General features: G+C 36.7%; 2 protein-coding genes across 4 annotated transcripts in view; one reads left to right on the top strand and one right to left on the bottom strand.

Moving 5' to 3' along the window:
• The window catches only part of LOC149027621 (uncharacterized), a 6,346-nt gene extending 2,424 nt beyond the window's left edge, over positions 1-3,922 (top strand). The window contains exon 2 of the mRNA XM_089138524.1: positions 3,834-3,922. Coding sequence (XP_088994650.1) covers positions 3,834-3,922 — 89 coding nt within the window. The remainder of the gene's footprint in view (positions 1-3,833) is intronic.
• Positions 3,923-4,811: 889 nt separating this feature from the next.
• On the bottom strand, positions 4,812-11,521 carry LOC149027620 (transcription factor TGA9-like). 3 transcript variants are annotated; one of them, XM_089164249.1, is made up of 12 exons: positions 10,715-11,521; positions 10,449-10,537; positions 10,048-10,124; positions 9,609-9,833; positions 8,627-8,671; positions 8,382-8,441; positions 8,121-8,198; positions 7,935-7,998; positions 7,583-7,854; positions 7,220-7,489; positions 5,913-6,055; positions 4,812-5,592 (listed from the first exon to the last, which is right to left on the bottom strand). In XM_089164249.1, exons 1-12 carry the CDS (start codon positions 10,822-10,824, stop codon positions 5,517-5,519), a joined length of 1,509 nt encoding a protein of 502 aa, XP_089020375.1. In that variant the 5' UTR covers positions 10,825-11,521; the 3' UTR covers positions 4,812-5,516. The 3 variants fall into 3 exon arrangements, with proteins under 3 accessions (XP_089020375.1, XP_089020358.1, XP_089020367.1); XM_089164232.1 differs by lacking the exon at positions 8,627-8,671 and having other exon boundaries at positions 4,821-5,592; XM_089164241.1 differs by lacking the exons at positions 4,812-5,592; positions 8,627-8,671 and having other exon boundaries at positions 5,909-6,055.
• Positions 11,522-18,193: the final 6,672 nt, after the last annotated feature.

Here is an 18,193-nt window from a genome sequence, read left to right as displayed (position 1 = left end):
TGGATGTATGCAAAAAGTACCAAACCACTATAAAGCGCATCTTTAATCACACATTTACTTGCAACATTTTGGTTTTCATCTTTAAGTAAATTTGTAATTGTCAATTTTATTCTGCAATACCCAATGTGGCCCTCTTGGGTATTGTTACACCTAATTTGGGTGTGCCCATTAATCAGAGTGAACCGTTTAGTACGATTGATTTTAATGCTGGTCCCATCAAGAAGACAAGAATGAACCGCTAGGTTCATTCCGGAGAGCCACCTTTCGTGGAGACTAGCTCTACTGAAGTGCCATGTAGGCATTGTCACTTTGCGGAAGAGAAGTTCATGAGATGATGCCGGAGATGTCACTTCTTGGAGAAGAACTGGATGCATCAGCGCATTAAATGCGTAATTTAATGCGCAGTTCTCAGGTCTCGAGAACTTAACGTCATTTGCCAAAACATCAATCTGCATTAATTGCATGTCAAATTAAGGGATAAGGTGAACGGATATTTTGGATAATATCTAAAGCCAACTATATCACACTCATAGCTTCTTGAGAAAGATTCAGGCCTTGGCTTCTCCAGCAAGCCAAGCATCACTTTCAATCTAGGCTCTTAAATGAGCAAATGCCAATCTAAGGGAGTAGGTGAATCTTCTCCATGAGAACATCATGGATTCTCACTATAAAGGTAAAAGATGAAAGATAGAAGGCAGGTCAGGTGAGAAAAATTACAGCATTTACTCTCTTGCAATGACTCTTAGCATTAAATGCTCTTTGAGTTCTAAACCCCTCACTACGAGGTTTTGTGTTATTCTGAATTTGACTCAATCATCTGAGGTGGCTTCCCTCCACAGAGGCGGCCCACTCTCACCATTCATTTTCTTGTGCAGTCATCTGGTTTAAGATCAGTTCAGTCCATCTTTGAACCAACTCAGGACTAGTGCAAATTCGGGAGCAACAGGTATGGATTGAGATCTAGACATTTTGTTACCTGGGAAAGGTGAGACGAGATCAATAGTGAATTGATAAGAGTACCCCAACTCGCAAGATATCTCGGTTGACTTGAGATTTCAAACCCAGCTCAATGCATAGAAGGACTTAGGGACATTGGGATATCTTGCCTCAATTCAACGAGTTCCTCCATTTTGCTGCTGGATGAAAGCTCAATTCTTTATGATTTTGGTTTGAGTTATGCTAGAAAATATGTAGGAGTTTCCCCTACAGATGGTTGCTAGCACATCTAGCTTACATCTACAATCAATCTGGCCTGGTTTCAAAAATATTCAAGAGAATTTATTTGAACCTTTTGAATGTTCATTGAAGTTGTTTTACATGAAATATATGATTTAAATACTTTCTTGCTTATATATTTTACTAGCCTTTTTACTTTATATCTAATGATTGATGATGTTGTTCCACATTATGGTGAACTTTACTATTTTGACGAATGTCTTGCATTAGTTTGATGCTTTGATATATAGTTAGCATATAGCAGCATAGAAGTAAGCATTATATGCCAGGCGATTAGGAAGGTCCCTCTTTGGAATGAAAGAATACTAAGATCTCTAAGAACTGAGGTGAATCTACTCATTTAATGGCCAGGTGCAGTTGCATCATGCATGCCACTACTTTTCAGGTGGATGCATGCAAGAGATATCAAAGTTTTTTTTTTTTCTGGAATAAGGACTGGATGGGCTTACTTTGTTATTCAGGTTGTATCTATATTGGTGGCATTCTAGTATGCATTTCTGTTCTGGGAAACCAATTTTTTGTAAAACTGCTTTAACGTTTTTCCTTGCTAGGAGACTGTTCTTTGTTTGCAAATGGGCGTTTGGAAATATTTCAGAATTGGACCCACAATATGACAAATCTTGTTTCCAAGCTAAGGTGCGGAGCAGGACCGGCAAGGTTGAGGCAGTTTACAAGCAGGGGTCGGGGTGGGGGTTTGAGAGGGTTTCACTCCCTAGACCATTTTATCAACAAGAACAAGTGTTACATGTTTTGCAAAAGCCATTCTTCAGACCACTTCTCTCACCAGTCACCAGTTCGTTTTTTAAAGAACGAAAAAATGAACTGTAAGATTTAACAAATACCTACCACCTGTTTTGTTCTTTGAGAATAAAGAATGTCAGAACTGTTGTCCGGTACTGTTACCAAATGCATCCTAGATGTTTGGTAGTGCCCGAACCATTCTCTCTTAATGTCCAGCAGCTAACATCTAGATTGTTGGATCAGTGTATGCATATTGACCTAGTTTATCCTGGGGTGGTTCTAATTGATGAATGGGGACTGTTATTTCTTAGTGTATTTTCATGATGTGTGATAAACCAAACATCAAACATTGCTGTGATAAAAGCAAACACCAAACATTGTAAATCGTATAGATGACTGGACCTTATGTTTTTCCCCAGAAGCCTTAACATGAAGTAATGTAGTACTAGTTTGACCAGGTCAAACTAGGGTTAGGGTTTAGTAGAATTTAGGGTTTGAGACAGGGTTATGTCAGGAGTGTAGGAGAATCTAACAGTGAAGGTTTGATGATGCCTTGATGGTGGAAGTTGCTGGGAATTGATGACAAATATGATTTCAGTTTCCAGGTTTCAGGAAAGAAGATGAGGGAATCTAAGGTTTCTAATGGTCAGTTTTTATGGGATGTAGCCCTAATGGTTGGGTTATTCTGGTGGCCCTAAATTAGTCCTATATGGATTGAGGATCAATTGGGAGCTGGTTCTCCCAAGTTTCAATAAGAACCAAACTTGAATTTGGAAAAGTTGACGTTAAGGTTTTGTAAAATTCAGTAAATAGGGGATTTAGTGTTTCTAGTGGGATAAGGTTGGGGCCTGAGGGTTTGGATTGGGTGTAGAGGAAGGGCTAAGTTTACTTGAATCCAAACATGGGCTGATATTGGTGGTCAGATCTTGAGATTCAAAAATTAGGTTTCTCCAACAAAAAGAGAGCAAAATTCTACAGATTCAGCTGGTGAGATGGAAACTAGATTTGAATGGTTTTGTTTGGAGGTTAGGTGGACTAGTACCCAACAGTTGGTTGGGCTGCACAGAATCTTCTTCTGGAAGATTAGGAAAATTCAAACTTAACTCTCTGTAGCTGCAGTTCTTTAGTGGCAGCAGCTCCCAAGGGACAGTAAAATCAAACACTGGCTGATTCACAGCCAAGACAGGAATTGGACATTGAACACCAAATTTCAGGACTTTAAGGTCACTGAAAACTAACCTAGTGTAGTTAGGCCATTATTTCTTGTGGATGTGGGCCTGCATCAAATTTTCTGTATCGTCAACTAATTTTTTTTTTTTGGTAAAGTATCTTCAACTAATTAAACTTATTGTGATTTGTGAGTGACACTTCTATTTTTGATCAACGAATGAATTGTGATGTAAAATTTTGTAGTTTACCATGCTATTTTCTCACTCTATAGTCTAGGCCATGGGCGAATGTTCTGGCCCTTCTGGGACCTAGTTCTTCTGGGATTTCTGACGAATAGAGTTTTTGGAGTGGAGTTGATCAAGTTGCCTGGCCTGATGCTGAGAGGCCCTAGTCACTGAGCTCAATGACTGTGCTGTGAAAATTTCACTGTCAAGTAAGTTGCCCTTTCAACTTGTGACTCGGGTGCTGCATGGATATGCTTTATTTAGGTGAACATGTACCCAGTCAGATCTGTCTCTTCCCTTCCACAGTGTAAGTGACTAGTGTACAATACGTAAGAAATTGTTCATACTCCACCTGTAATTCTTGAATCTCTTGGTGTATTGATAATGCATGTTTAATCGTTGCTCAAAGTAAGGACAATTCATCTGCAAGTTCACTGACTCCTCTTGCTCTGTTAATTACAGGTGTTTACAGAGTCAAGAAGAAGGAATGCTGGGAGGAACCATCAATTGCAAACCCAGTAAAAACTAATTTGATAGAGAAAGATACATAACTAACCATCAGGAAAACATTCCCTTCCCCACTATTTCTGTCTTCTTTCTGCCTTGGATTTTAGTTATGTGATTGGTGATTTGGTAAATTAACTCTTAGATAGTCTTAGAACTTAATGGATAGACATTTTTCATGAGAACAATATGATCCATTTCATGAACCCATGCATTTAACGGTTTGTATTTAGAAATTTGGTTTTAAGGCACAAGGAAAAAGAGAGAGGGGGGGGGGGGGGGTTGATTGATTTTAAAAACCCACAAGGATATTGTTCTGTTTTTTTATTGACAAATAGAACCTTAGTTTGAAGGTGTTAAATGCAATTTGCGATTTTTGAATTCATAGCCTTAAATCATTTCTTCTCTCATTAAATGCACAGCACACTTGGATGATTTATCATGTTTTAAAAAGACCTATAAGATATTTAATGTATATAAAGGAGAGAGAAGATAACCTTAGAAAAAGAACCACCAAAAACTGATTTTTTTCAAAGCACTGGGTATCTGAAACTGAATGATACCGATGGACTAAGCAACGTGATTCAAGCAAAATGGGTTCATATTTATCTTTAGATATCACATTATTTAGTTAACACCTTGGCTATTTAATAATCAAAACAAATTTCTCCCTTGCATAATCTGAAGGCTTCTTTAGAATTTATCTTTAACAAAAACCCTTTTTAAGAGGCATGAGATACTCAAGACACCACCTAAAAGCAATGAGATAGTAGTTGAAACGAGTGGATTTGTTATAGCCAACTTGTTTTGTCTTGTTTGTAATGATCCTATCGTGAAAGAGAAAAGGGAAAATAGTTTATATTTATTAGTTGTGCTAAAATCTTTCATTTAGATTGAGTTATCAGCTCCATGAGCATGATAATCAAAATTCTATTCCTGCCTGACCAATGCCATGAAAAGAAATATACACAAATCATACTTTTACTCTATATAAAATAATATCACTTATAGAACTTAGCTTTAGATATCAGATCACACCTTAATGTGTAGTAACATCTTCCTTTTCATCGAGATGGTTTTGTCCTTAGCAAGAGAATCGTTAACCATTACTCGCCTCTCGTTTATATGTTCTTTAGAGAATCTGTTACAAGAAAATTATTATTGAGATCCGAAACTGAAATTCATTCTTTATTTTTCCAATTCAAATTAAGTTTGTCAAATAACAAAATAAAGCTTTGAAATACAAAATCATGGGTGTGTAAACATTTTTGCTGTTATCAAGCAATTTGCTTCAGGCTTCCATATACCATATTAAGAAACCCCTGTGATTCTTTCCTTATCTTTCCAATCTGTTGTAGGCTTGTAGCTTAAATAGACTCATTAGAAGCTTCCATTAAGACACATGAACTTAATTAATCACATTTACATGCTAACATTCTATAATGAAACTTCCTTTTTCAATCTTTTTCATGAGGAAAAAAAAAAAAAGAGACCCAGAAAGCCAAAAGACAAGAAGAAGAAACATCTCTCTCTTGTGATGGGATCCAATGGCAGTATGGCACTGAGCTAGACAAGTGTAGTCTTCCCGGTTGCTTTGCTTGCTCAAACAGGCCAGCAATATTCTTCTCGTTTGTGTCTTGATCAGTAGTTTGAAAAATGAGGGTGGGTAGGTTGGACCATCTGCAACTCTGTGGTTGTTTGGCAAGAGCTATCATCCCTGAGCGTATTCCACATTGAAAACAATTTTAGTTCTTCTGTTCCTTTCTTAAAGAAGAAAAAAGAATATATTCTTAGCTTAAAAATAAACTAAAATATCCCTAGCAACTCTGAAAAAGAAAGCTTAAATAAAGCCTAGATAAGTTCAAACTACTGATATTGAAGTTCCCATGCATCCAAATAGTTATATTTTTGTTGAACAAAACAAGAAGTTCCAACTACCCATTTGAAAAAACCTAACCAACTTGCCAATTTGCCATGCATTTATTGAGATATTAGAGCTTGCAGTAATAGATAATTAAGCCTTAATTTGGAGCTTACTCTCGAGGACGAGAAGTCCATAAAGAACTAAGAGCTCTTAATCGATTGTAGTACTCGCCGATCGCCAGAAAACATCGCGCCGTCTGTCGAACGGTTAGAATCCGGCGCATCTGGTGCAGTGTTTGCTGCCTCAAGTTATCAGCCTAGATACAGTTTCATTCATTTTCCAAAAGGAGAAACAGATTAAAATTAATTAGTACTTTTTTTGATTAATTAAATTAAATATAAGAGATTAAGAAAACAAAGAATCAGAGAAGTTGAAACAGAAAGAGACATGTTTGTTTGGATTCAAATTTCAATAAATCAAAAACCCAGCAACTCCAAGAGGAGTTGCTTATCAACTTCTCATGGAACATAAGTGTTGAAACCACATTAAGTTGTCCTATTTGAGAGATTATTTGGACTCTTTCAATAATATATCCAAGATATGGGCATATTATTGTCCAATTAATGCTATTTAATTGTATATTTTAATATTTGTTGTTAGGTCTTCCCTTAGAAGTTCCTTTATTTTTAATTTACAATCAAAAGTTGACACCATGGTGCCATTGGATTGGGTCCTTTTCTTATAATCTTTTTTAATTGAGTCTTTTTTTCAACTTTTAAAAAGATTTTCTCATGTTATTTTAATCAGTAGGAGATGTGACCCAGCACTAAATTTTTCCAGAGTTTCTTTTATCTAAAACAAATTATTTTATCAACCAAAAATCGATCAATGCAAAGCCAAAACAAAAAGACACCGACTTATCTTAATTTTTAATTAAAATTATTATAAAAAGACAAAAGTCTAAAAATCCAAAAGAAAAAAAAAAAGAAGAAGAAACTAGAAATGGGTGCTTTTTGACTGTTGATTTCATGAAAAATCTTTCATGGTTCATGCACGTAAAACCCTTTTGTCCAATTATATGGAAATTAATCTTCCCTAGGTTACAACTAGAAAATGGAAACTGTATTACCACTTGAGGCATGAAATTAAGAACTTCAACTTGCATGACCACTATTGCTAAGCATGGAGCTTAACCTCATTCAAATTGGTCAAATGGGTTTTCTTTAAATCTGTCGATCAACTATAATAATAGGATTTATAGGTCAGCGTGAAGCTTAACCTCACTGACTCGCTCAATGGTCAAATGGGTTATTTTCCCTACTTTAATATTATGAGAGGAAGAAGCGCAGCAGCAGAAGAGAGAAGGCAGCCAGCTTTGATTACCACCTGGAATGAAACAGTTCTTCAAAGTCTGTTTCGAACCCAGGTGGCAACTGCAGAGAGAGAGAGAGAGAGAGAGAGAGAGAGAGAGAACGTGTACCTGGCGGACGAAGCCTTCAAGATTGGAGAGTTTGGCAAGAGCAAGAGCCATCTGACCCATGTAGTTGCCAACGTTGGTGTTGCCAGAATTGATGTTGGTGATTCCATCGCCGAGGGAAAGAGGTCCAGAAGCAATGGTGTCGGCTAGGGATTGTTGGAGCTGCTCCATCCCTTGCGTCAAAGCCTCTTCTGCTTGCTGTGATGAGTGTTGCAGACTGTATATCCCTATCAGTTGCTGCTCTGTCAATGTGTCCAACTGTGGCATCAATATCTGCCACCTCCACCACAACCAACCCATGAGTTCTAGTGTTCTATTCTGTGAAACCCATGAAGAAAAATGGCTCTCTAGTGTTTGGAAAATCACCTTAATGAGTTCAGATGGACGGAAACCGCCCATCCAAAGGAAGCATCTTTCGGCCGGAGTTGTCCACATTCCGGTGACGAGGTGGAAGACATCGGATTTAGCGGCAACTCCTTTGAGTCCGAAGATCTCATCATAATGGGATAAGTATCTATCCACTATCAATCTGAGCTCGCCGTCTGATAAGTGAGCCTGCAAAGCTGTTCTGAGCTCCGACATGTGTCTCTGGTCATCCTCTAACCATCTCCCATATTCCATTTCGAACATTGCAGCACCTGTAGAAAGTTAAAAAGAGGATCTTCATGATTTGAACAAGCATTGCAAAAGATCAGAAAGAGAGGCATCAAAAGCTCACCGGCGCTGATGTTTCCACCTGGAACAACACCACCACCACCACCACCTCCTCCTACGAACAGACCCTAAAACCAACAACAAGCGAATTTCCACATAGGAAATTACTTCCCAAAAAATTAATATTCCATGCAATTGTTTAAAGATCAAGTTTTTAGCAAGTAAAAAAAAAAATCAAATTTTTAACAACCTGAGCTCTGGCTCTTTGAAGATCTTGTTCTAGTTGAGTAAGCTTTATTCTACTAGACTCTAGCTGTTGCACGTAAGCCTACCCAGTAAGGAAAAGGATTGAAAAAAAGGGGTTAGAAGATAAAGAATAAGCATTGAAGAAGACAAATGGTTAAAGGGAACTGTAGAATACTAGAATATTAACTGGGGTTTGTTTTTTAGCAATATTCTAATGAAGGAATTGCAGGCGGAAGCAAAAACTAGCAGATGCTGCATGACCCACCTTTTTTCTGAGTCGACTCTTTCTTGCTGCTTCTCTGTTCTGAGCTAAACGTCTCAGCGTCTGAAACAAGTAAGACCAAATATTCAAACAAAATAGATTGACAGCATCAGGTTTCAAAGAATCAAACTTTTTATTGAACTAGGGTTGTTGCAATCCAGAATACATGTGTGCGTGTGTGTGTGAGAGAGAGAAAGTTCCTAAAAATATAAAAAAAGAATTCACGCCTCGTTTTCACAAATCATGACCTTTGCATCAAGGATCTTCTCTGAAGTCGAACCAGCTCCCTTTCTCTGTAACAGTGCCAGCATTGAAGAACAAGAAAAAGAAAATTTGTTTGCACTTTGAACGGTCAAAACCCCAAATAAAGAGATTCATGTAGGAAATATCTTGGCAGTTTTTTATCTGAGAAGAAAATCAGGTTTCCAGTGTGAGACTGGCAAACCCATGTGGAGAGAGTAGTCTATAATAGTTGTTAGTACAGTAAGTTTCAGTAGTAGGTACAGTTAGTTTCTAAATTTAAATTTCATTGACCCAGAAATATAATTAGAGAAAAGAGCTTGGGTTTTTCAGAAAAATTGATCCAAATACAAATAAATTCTACATAATTGGTTGGGAAAGGTGATTTCAAATTAGAAATTTCTGATAGTTAGAAACCCGAACAACAAAGCTTTTTTCTGTTTCCTCTTCGTTTTTTTTTGGTTCAACTGTTTCCTCTTCGTGGAACATGGAAATGAAAACCATTCAGTGTTAAGAGCAGAAATAAAGGCCCTTTTCTGGGACTCCGTGATTGGGGTTGCAAGATGTATCTTTAAAAAGAGATCTGATGGCCCCAAGAAAATGTTTAAGAAAAAAAAAAATGAAAAAAATAGAAGAGCGCTTTTTACTTCAGTTCTAGGGATCAGCTATAAACATTTTTATCATAAACAAAAGAATAGATTAAGGAACAGTGATGACTTCCCAAAGATTATTACTGGTCATTGCCCTCCGAACGTAAGCCTTCTTTTATTTTTTATCAGAAAATCCTTCAGAACGCTCTGAAAAGTCTGGTTTCTATTGATTCTCTGATAGTTCTTGGGATTTGTATGTGAGTTGTTTAGAGAGATGCAGTGTTCAGTTCCGAAAACAGTAGCTTTTAATAGCTAAAAAGATGCTACCTTTCCTGAATTTTTTGGGACTAAGCAAGAGAACTGGAGATTTGAACAGTAAATAGTTAAAGAGGTAAAGAACCTTTTCCAGTGGCTTGGCTTGTTGATTTGGTGTTGGTCCTATTCTGGAGTTATCAGTTGCCATCTCTACTTGGTGTTGCTGCTGAAGCTGCTTCTGGTCAAGAGACTGATCTGATGCCTTGTTTGTGATAGAAGATTCTGGTTCAAACTGAGCATCAGCTTTGTAAGAAAGAGTATTCTGAGCAGACCCTGAATCACTACTCTCTCCACCAGACTTTGAACTTCCCTGAATCAAAAATGGAAGAAAAAGAGAAGCAGTGAGCATCTCATAATAGTTGAGGAACCACACTGGTCCTCACTCTCTGTTTAGAACTTTGTGTGAAGAATCCACTCAGAAGCATAATGGGGGGGGGGGGGGGGGGGGATAATATATACATAATTCGAGAAGACAAGAACCCATATCAGAGGGAAAACGAAATGGTCAAAGGAGAAGAAAATACTCCTGAAGTTTGCTGGAATCTCATTGGCCATGATGGGAACATCTCCAGAGTAGCAGCAGGCCTGTTTGTGTAAAAAGCTGCACGAATCACAAGCAAAATCTCTGAGAATCGTCAAATAAAGACCCTCACGATCCTTCTTTCTAATTTCAAAGGAGAAATTTTTCTCTTTTCTGCGGTTAGAGAGTTAGTTAATCATGCTTAGAGGTAAGGTTTCCTTGTTTGATGCCTCACGCTATTCAGGTCTCTTTGAGAAATGATTTCTGTATCAGAAATGGCAGGCCACCTTGAGGCTAGTTTGCGTAGACTAATTCAAACTCTGTTACAGCTCTCTCTCTCTCTCTCTGGTCTTTAGAATGGTTATCCCAGTAACGTCATACAAAGAGGAGGATAGAGAAGCCTACGTTTTTTGGATTCATCACCAAACTTTACTCCTTGGAGAACGATGGCTTCTTCCAACTCTCCAAAATTAAACGCAGGTCCTTGTTGATTACTGCAAGAAACCCATTATTCACATCAAACTGATTGAAAAAGAAAACAGCTGATACAAACAAGGAGATTAAAAAGAGAAAGATAAAGAACATATTTGTTGCCTTTGAAGACAATATTTGAATTGGGCTGCAATGAAAGAGGAGTTAAGAAGGGCTAATAAATATTTTGAGAACAGTACATGAAATTGGTTGCAGAAGGGCCTATCCCAGGGAAGACTGCATATGGCATATGTTGATTTGAGGGTCCTGATTCTGATAGACCGGTTTGTTCAACTCTCTGACTTGCCATGCAAAATTTTTGCCTCAAACCATCTTACAAAGAAAATTGCAGAACCAGTTTGGAGCTGCGAAAGGGGAGAAGGAGAACCAGAAGAAAATTCGAATGTTCACCTACTTCTGCCCAAAACCTCAAAGTATGCTATGACTTCAAATCTCATCACTATTTGTACATTCGAAATCTCAGGACAAGTCCTATTCTACAGCAAAACCGAGAATCAAGGAAGGAAAATAAGAACAGAAGATCATCTCTTTCTTTTCAAGTATGGGATTTTGGGTACACGAGGGTCCAGTTTTCTCTTTTGTGGGATATCACGCAAGCACCTGTTAATTCTTCAGCTTCATCACTCTCTCTGAAAAAGAAAAAAGAGAAAACCCCCCGAGTAGTGATTATCCAGGATTGCTTTATCACCTCTGCAGTTAATAGTTTCAGATATACGAAACTCTTCAATGGTACAAAAGATCTTGTGTCCTTGCAAACTTGTCTTACAGGGGATAGTAGGAGTTTTTTTGAAGAGAAAAAGACGAAAGACAAAATAAACAAATCAAAAGAAAAAGGTAGGGTCTATGGAAGGAAACCACTAGAATCACTGACTCCTACTCCACTCTCTTCTTAAATCAACTATGTCCTTCCATTGGCTCTTATGGGCTTGGCTCCTCAGAGATTTAAGAACTTGCAGAGAAGAAAAATACAGAAAATGAAACCGTGTGGGAATATGAAATAGGAGAAGAGATCTTAATACAAAAGTTCTCTCTCCTGTAAAATAAAAGAAAATTCATTTTTTAAAACATTAAAAAATAGGTGGGAAAGGGTAAAGAGAAAAAAAAAAAATCAGGGGGAGTTTTGTCTTCTTGCAATTGCCTGTAAGGATAATGAGTTTACTTTGACAACTCATGGCCATTTAGAAATCAATTTTGTTTTTGTTTCTGCTAATACCTTCTCAACCAAAACATTACAATAATCAACCACAAGCAAATCCACTTGTATTTTCAATCTTGGCCCTGTGATGGATTTGTTTGGTATTATCCCCTGGTTAACAAGTCAACATCCCTTCTCTGTCATCTCTGAAAGCCTTACCAAGCCATGATTCTTTTCCTTAACTGGAGATTTATTTTCATTGATTAGTATCCATGGTACCCTGGGTTCCCAGTTTTTCATCAGGATTCATATTCCCACATTAGGTATGTCTTCTGAATATCCAGAATCATGGCTTCTAGCTGAAAACCCAGATCAGATCAGTTGAACAGCAAATTGTCCCCACACACACACACAGAGAAGGACACAGAAAAAGAAAGAGAGGCAGTTTTACGGCATGGACCCATTGTCTTTCTCTCAAAAAGGAGTAGATTTAAATATTTATGTTGTACTAGCTCATCTACTACTAATTAGTAGGTAATTAATATGCTCCCCAACTTCCTGAAAAGATATTCCTTTTTATACCAATGATTGGCGAAAAGAATGGATCAATGCCACTACAGAGAGCTGTAATTAAATGGATTAGTTGAGCTTAATCACTACCTGTATGGTCTGATACTTTAACAACAAATCCTTAATCTGATAGACTTTATAGAGGTTTACTAAATTTGATTTACAGGTTATTGCTTCAGAAGCAATCTGATGTTCGATCTAAGTATTAAATAGATCATGTAATAATTAGAACTTTCATAGATAAAAGGTCTGCCCAGGACCCAAGACAGTATTGTTTTATCTTTTATGCCTTCACTTGTCTAGCAAGAAAAGTTGAAAATTGAAATGTTCCATACTAGAGTTTAAACGTTAAATTTTTCTTCTGATATAGCTGAACGTTCAAATTATGGTAAGAATATGTGAAAATGTGAACAAAATCATAACAAAGTTTGCCGTGCAAAAGGGCCATGAACAATTATTAACAAAAGCATTAGAAAAACAAAATAGAAGGGATCTTGGTTGTTTTTGATGTTCAGCTATGAAGAAGGATCATGACATAACAAAAAACCAATTTTGTTCTAAAGGTTTCAATCCCATAGTTATATGGATTAAATCATATCGGAATTTTATGAAATTTTTCATTAAAAATAATAAAGAGCATTAAAAATCCCTTGTTGAGTGGTCCAAAAATATGATAAATCAAATTCTATAACTTTATTTATCAAAAAAAATTCAAGACTCTACACTTCTTGAGGAGACCATAGCTTGTCAACTCAAACATCCTTTGGGATTGACCCTTCTACAAATTAATAACAATCATTTAATAACTATCTTTGTAGCTCCAAAATGTTTTAATTTATGCTCTTATCTATATCTGGACATACTAAGAGAGCTGTATGATCTAAATGCTCATTTCTTGCAGCTGATTGGTTAGACTAGTAGGTATCATTTTTATTTTTAATATATATATATATATATATATGTAAAATCGTAGAAGTCAAAACTGCTAATCTAACTCCACTTGGAGTTTTTCAACTTTAGACTCAAAGTTCCCAATAAGGAATGGGAAATGCAATGCGTTAGGGCTTGTTTGGTTACATGAATTTAGAAATTTCAAATCTTTAGATTCATGAATTTAAGATTTATACCCATTTGGTTGTGAAAATCACTGGATTCATAAAATCTAGAGATTCATATTTTTACACTAAAAACATGAATCTGTAGATTTACGGGTATGAGATGAAATCTAGAGATTTCATTGCTACTATAAAAAGGCTAAATATTTGTGTATTCACAAAAATCACGTCAACCAAAAATTTTTTAAAGGTAAATCCACAGATTTTATTCCACAACCAAACAGTTAATTTTTAATATCTCTAGACTCACGTGACCAAACAGGCCCTTAGGAAATGTGTTGATTCCATGCATTGCAGAAAAAAGAAAAGAAAAAAAAACACAACTTTTATAGGAACATCTGTGCTAATAACTTTCCGTTTAAAAAAGAGGCTAAAAAAATCGTTGGAACTTTGTCTTCAAAAATAAGAATCATAGTTAAAACAGTAAGAAATACTATTTTTATTAAAATATGATTCTTTTATCTCAAGCGAGTTTCAAACAGAATTGAAAAATCAAAATTTGAACTCAATATTTTCAAAATCTGATGAATTAAATTTGATCAAGGCAATTCATGTTTATTAAGTTTTTTTTTTTTTTTTTGGTGTAATTTTCCTTCTTTCCCTGAGGGATGATCCGTATGTAAGAAAAAGAAAACGCAACAAGGAAAAGTAAGGGTCCCATTTAATTGCAAATTAAAATTATACACGTGCGACCAAATGAAAATAAAATTCGAAAATGAGCTCAATGAATTTCACACACCACTCACCCAAAAACATTTAATCAAGAAAAACTTGGGTTAGTAATTTCTTGAAGCTAGATGAGTCTTTATAACTCTGAACAGGCCTCTCTTTCTTTCTTTCTTTTTTCCTTTTTTCCCCTTAAATGTGATTCTTTATGCTCATGTGAGTAACCTGAATCAAGACCTGATTTCTAACCATGGTTTCAACTTGCAACACCAAGTTTAAATGGATACCGGACGAGGGCTTCATCATAATTATAGTAATCAAAGTACACGACCATATATCATATAACTCAAAAGGCTTACAGCTTCAGTCTCAGAGATTCTTTCATTTAAAGGTTGTTTAAAGAGAACATGTTGAACAACCCAAGAAAGTAGTCAAGATGGCAAGGGATAATCACCTAAGGAAGTATGAGGTCTTAAGTTTGCAATTCCTTATATCCTTGGACCACTCATCTTTGTTAAGTGCTCTTCGTTTCTTTCCTGAAAGTCATATGGTTCTTATTCTATCCTGCTATGATTCAGTTCATGTGGTTGTGAGGCTCATAGAGACTGGCAAGAGTAGTTGGACCAGTGACCTGGACACCCATGTTTAAAAATGTAGAGCTAAATTTTCATAAGATAATAAAAAATAAATCAGATCAAACAGATCTCTGTCTACTATGCCCCCCCCCAGACACACACACTCACAAAAACAGAAGGAGAAAAGTCATCGAAAAAAATAGAAAGAAGGCGAAAGGAAGCCATGGAAGCATAGTACCATTATAGTGCTGACTAAATGTGACCTTCAGCTTCCTGTTAGTGGCAACTTTCTGGGGCTTTGCTGAAGTCTAATACTTTACTGCATTGTGGAGACAATTTCTTAAGCAATATGCGAACCCCACCCACAAGAGAAAGGGATGAACAATGAAGTAGCAATACTTGCAATAACAAACTCACACAACACTATCTTTTTTTCAACTTTTTAGCACCACAGATCAGACGGCAAGGAACAAGGTATTTATGAACAGGTAATTAACCACAACAAATCTTCTTACAATTTCGTAACTATTTGCAAGGAATAGAAAGATTTCTTACCAGCTAACTGATTGAAATATTCTCTTTCAAGTTTTTTGTGCAAACACCATACTAAAACTCAATGAATGAGAAGGAGATGCAGTCTGTACCACGAATTTGATCTCACTACAACCTATAATGGGAATTATTTTGCCTAGATAGAACCAAATGTTGATCTAGTGAATCTCATGGCACCTTAGAATGTGAGTGACCCTATGCAGACCATACTATGAAGATCAATCATGTTTTTTCTCTAAATATTGAGCCCTTTATTCCCTTCAGCAATATTGAAATTAGACTGAGAAGCAAATTATGCAGTCTAAAGAGTAACAGACCAAGAAAAAAAGCATCTAATGAATTCTGAGCATGCAACTAGGACCATGTAACCAATGCAACTGGGACTTCAGCAGATACACTACTTTTTCTGGAAGAGATGTACATTCTTCAAGGATTGTTATCAATGTTTCAAGCAAAATAAATGACCTCCCTGTGGACATGATTGCCAAAATAGCCATCAAATTTGATGGGACCTGTCCTCCAATTGGCAGAAGTTGAAGCCATTATTTGACATTGTCTTACCAGTACTGGTTGGATGCTTTAATGAAGAACGATAGCAGGTAAAATTTAGGCACAAAAATAAACAATCTCCTGATGATGAGTAGGAAAACAGCGCCCCATTAAGGGACTAAACAGATAAATGGATAAACTGTTGCTAAAAAGACACTTGAAGACCTATTGTGATAAAAAAAAAATTGTACTGTGACAAAATAAATACAAATATCATGCAGGAAAAAATGGAGGTCAAGCAAAAGAGACAACATAAAGCCCCACTGGATATGTCTATGTTGTAAGAGAGAGGGCAACATATAGTCGACATATCTCACAGCATGAAGATAAGTTCAACAATAACTAAAGTAGCAATACCACTGATATAGACAAATATCTAGACACTTCAAAATTATGAGCCATATCCATACAAGACATTTCATGTAAGCCACTAAGAATGCAAGAAATGGAACCTTTTGCCACCTTGTGATGCTAAGTATGCTTAGAAGAGGGATCCTTTTAACAAAGAGGTGGGACTTTTTGAAACACTGCCTTCGAAATTTGTTAGACAATTTGGAAGGGTCAGACCAAAGAGTCTTCAAGCATAAATGAGAATGCTTCAAAGCACTGTAAGAAAATTATAACTGTTGATTTTTCAGTGATATCTTTTCTTAACTTAAACCTGCAAATCAGTGGAAAGGTAATTGTTAAATGTTAAGGATGCAAACTATTGTAATAGGATGAAACCCACTGACTTTTCTTAACTTAAACCTGCAATCAGTGGAAAGGTACTTGTTAAATGTTAAGGATGCAAACTTGTATGGATGAAACCCACTTGATTGGTTCTGGTTTTTTCTTGACAAACGGGCTGGTTGTCAACCAATTCTATTGCCTTACATGTGTGTGCTTGATGGGGGAGATCAGATTCATGTGTGTCCTGCATGGAGATTAGATGCCGCTGAATACATTCTCTTAGAGATTTTGGGTTTTTTTCAACAGCTTCTTAGAAGGAAGTGGCATCTCCAGGTGATGAATCCTTGGTTTAAAAACAGTTGTGAAGCCTGTTGGTAATATCCCCTTCTTTCTTCTCATCTTTTCCCCCCTTCGCTTCCATTACCGTTCTGCAAGCATTCTAGCACTTCCTCTCTACCGTGGACTGCTAATGGGCAAACTCTGAACTTATTACGTGTCTATATATTGGTTGTTGCCCGCACTAACACCTTGACTTTATTAATTTTACATACTGTTTTAGGTCTGTGGAATGGAGTTTACAGCACATATGCCTGAAGTTCAGTCATTATTTTCCAAGCATCTACCATAAATTGGAAGAGTTTTGACTAGGTTATTTCTTACTCCATCTACTTCACTTGATGTCATCAGGCTGGCGGATTGAAAGTTATTCAAGTTTCTTAACCTGCTATTTTCTGGTTTTTCCTAATTTCTATTCTGTCCGTACCTAGTTCTCCCTATTGAACCATTCAATTGTCTTGATATTTTGGCCACATAATACCTTGTTAAGACCTCCATCAGACATAAAATCTCAGCCCCATCTGTTGGTAGATGGAGAATTATCATGTACTTACTTTGCTGCCTATCATGCTCAGTTTTAGGATACAAGTGTAGGCTTTGTTTCATCCTAGCTTACCTCATCAGTCATGTGACTGGCACATTCCATTGAAATTCAAGAAATAATTATATGACCAAAAATGATGCACAGAACAGAGTATTGGAAAGTAAAGAAAACAATAGATAGCCATACCAGAGAAAGCCATTTGAGGAGAATGAGTGGTAAAAATAGAACAGATAGAAATACAAAATGAACGGATTCAAGGTAATCTAAGAGTAGCTCTAAGCCTCTAGCACATATAAGTTAAGAGAAAGCCATTTGAGGTGGTGTGGACTTATGCGACGGATATCTTCAAATGCATAGTTGACTAGTATGATTAAAATGAGAGGATAGCAAAGGAAGGCCTGAAAATTGAAATGACTTAAAGGGAATGAAAAGAAGAGCACATGGATCAGAGGTGACAAGAAGTATGGCTTTGCATAAAGTTGAAAAGAGAAAATGAGATCCTTAAAGCTGATCTATTATTTGGGATGAACTTAGTTAACTTGAGTCATTTTTTGGATTTGCAGATCTGTCATCCTCTGATCCTCACGTCATGATTTTTTCAAAATAATTGCTCCCATTGAAACCATGATGTGAAGTTGTGCTGAACAGTTTATATTTGTTTGTTGCATTTTTACTTCTGGAAAAAATAATCAAATAGTCGATTTATTGTGTCACACCCCCCCCCCTCCCGGGACTTAGGCACCCTTGAATCAACCTTCTGCAAGAGGCACCCAGAGAAGCACAAAAGGCTGACCACTTGGCAACAGAATGGTGGATGCAGCAAGCATAGAAGTTAATAAAGTGAATGGTACCATAAGGGGCCACATCAATTTATAACTTTTTGTTCATCAGAGAAAAATATCAATAAGGAACACAAAGAGAGAGAGAGAGAGAGAGAGAGAGAT

The sequence above is a fragment of the Hakea prostrata genome, chromosome 1, assembly GCF_041222555.1.
Source record: "Hakea prostrata isolate BN-2017 chromosome 1, UWA_Hpros_2, whole genome shotgun sequence".
NCBI lineage: Eukaryota > Viridiplantae > Streptophyta > Magnoliopsida > Proteales > Proteaceae > Hakea > Hakea prostrata.
The sequence above is the reverse complement of the archived record's forward strand: the minus strand, read 5'-3'. Positions and strand labels throughout refer to the sequence as shown.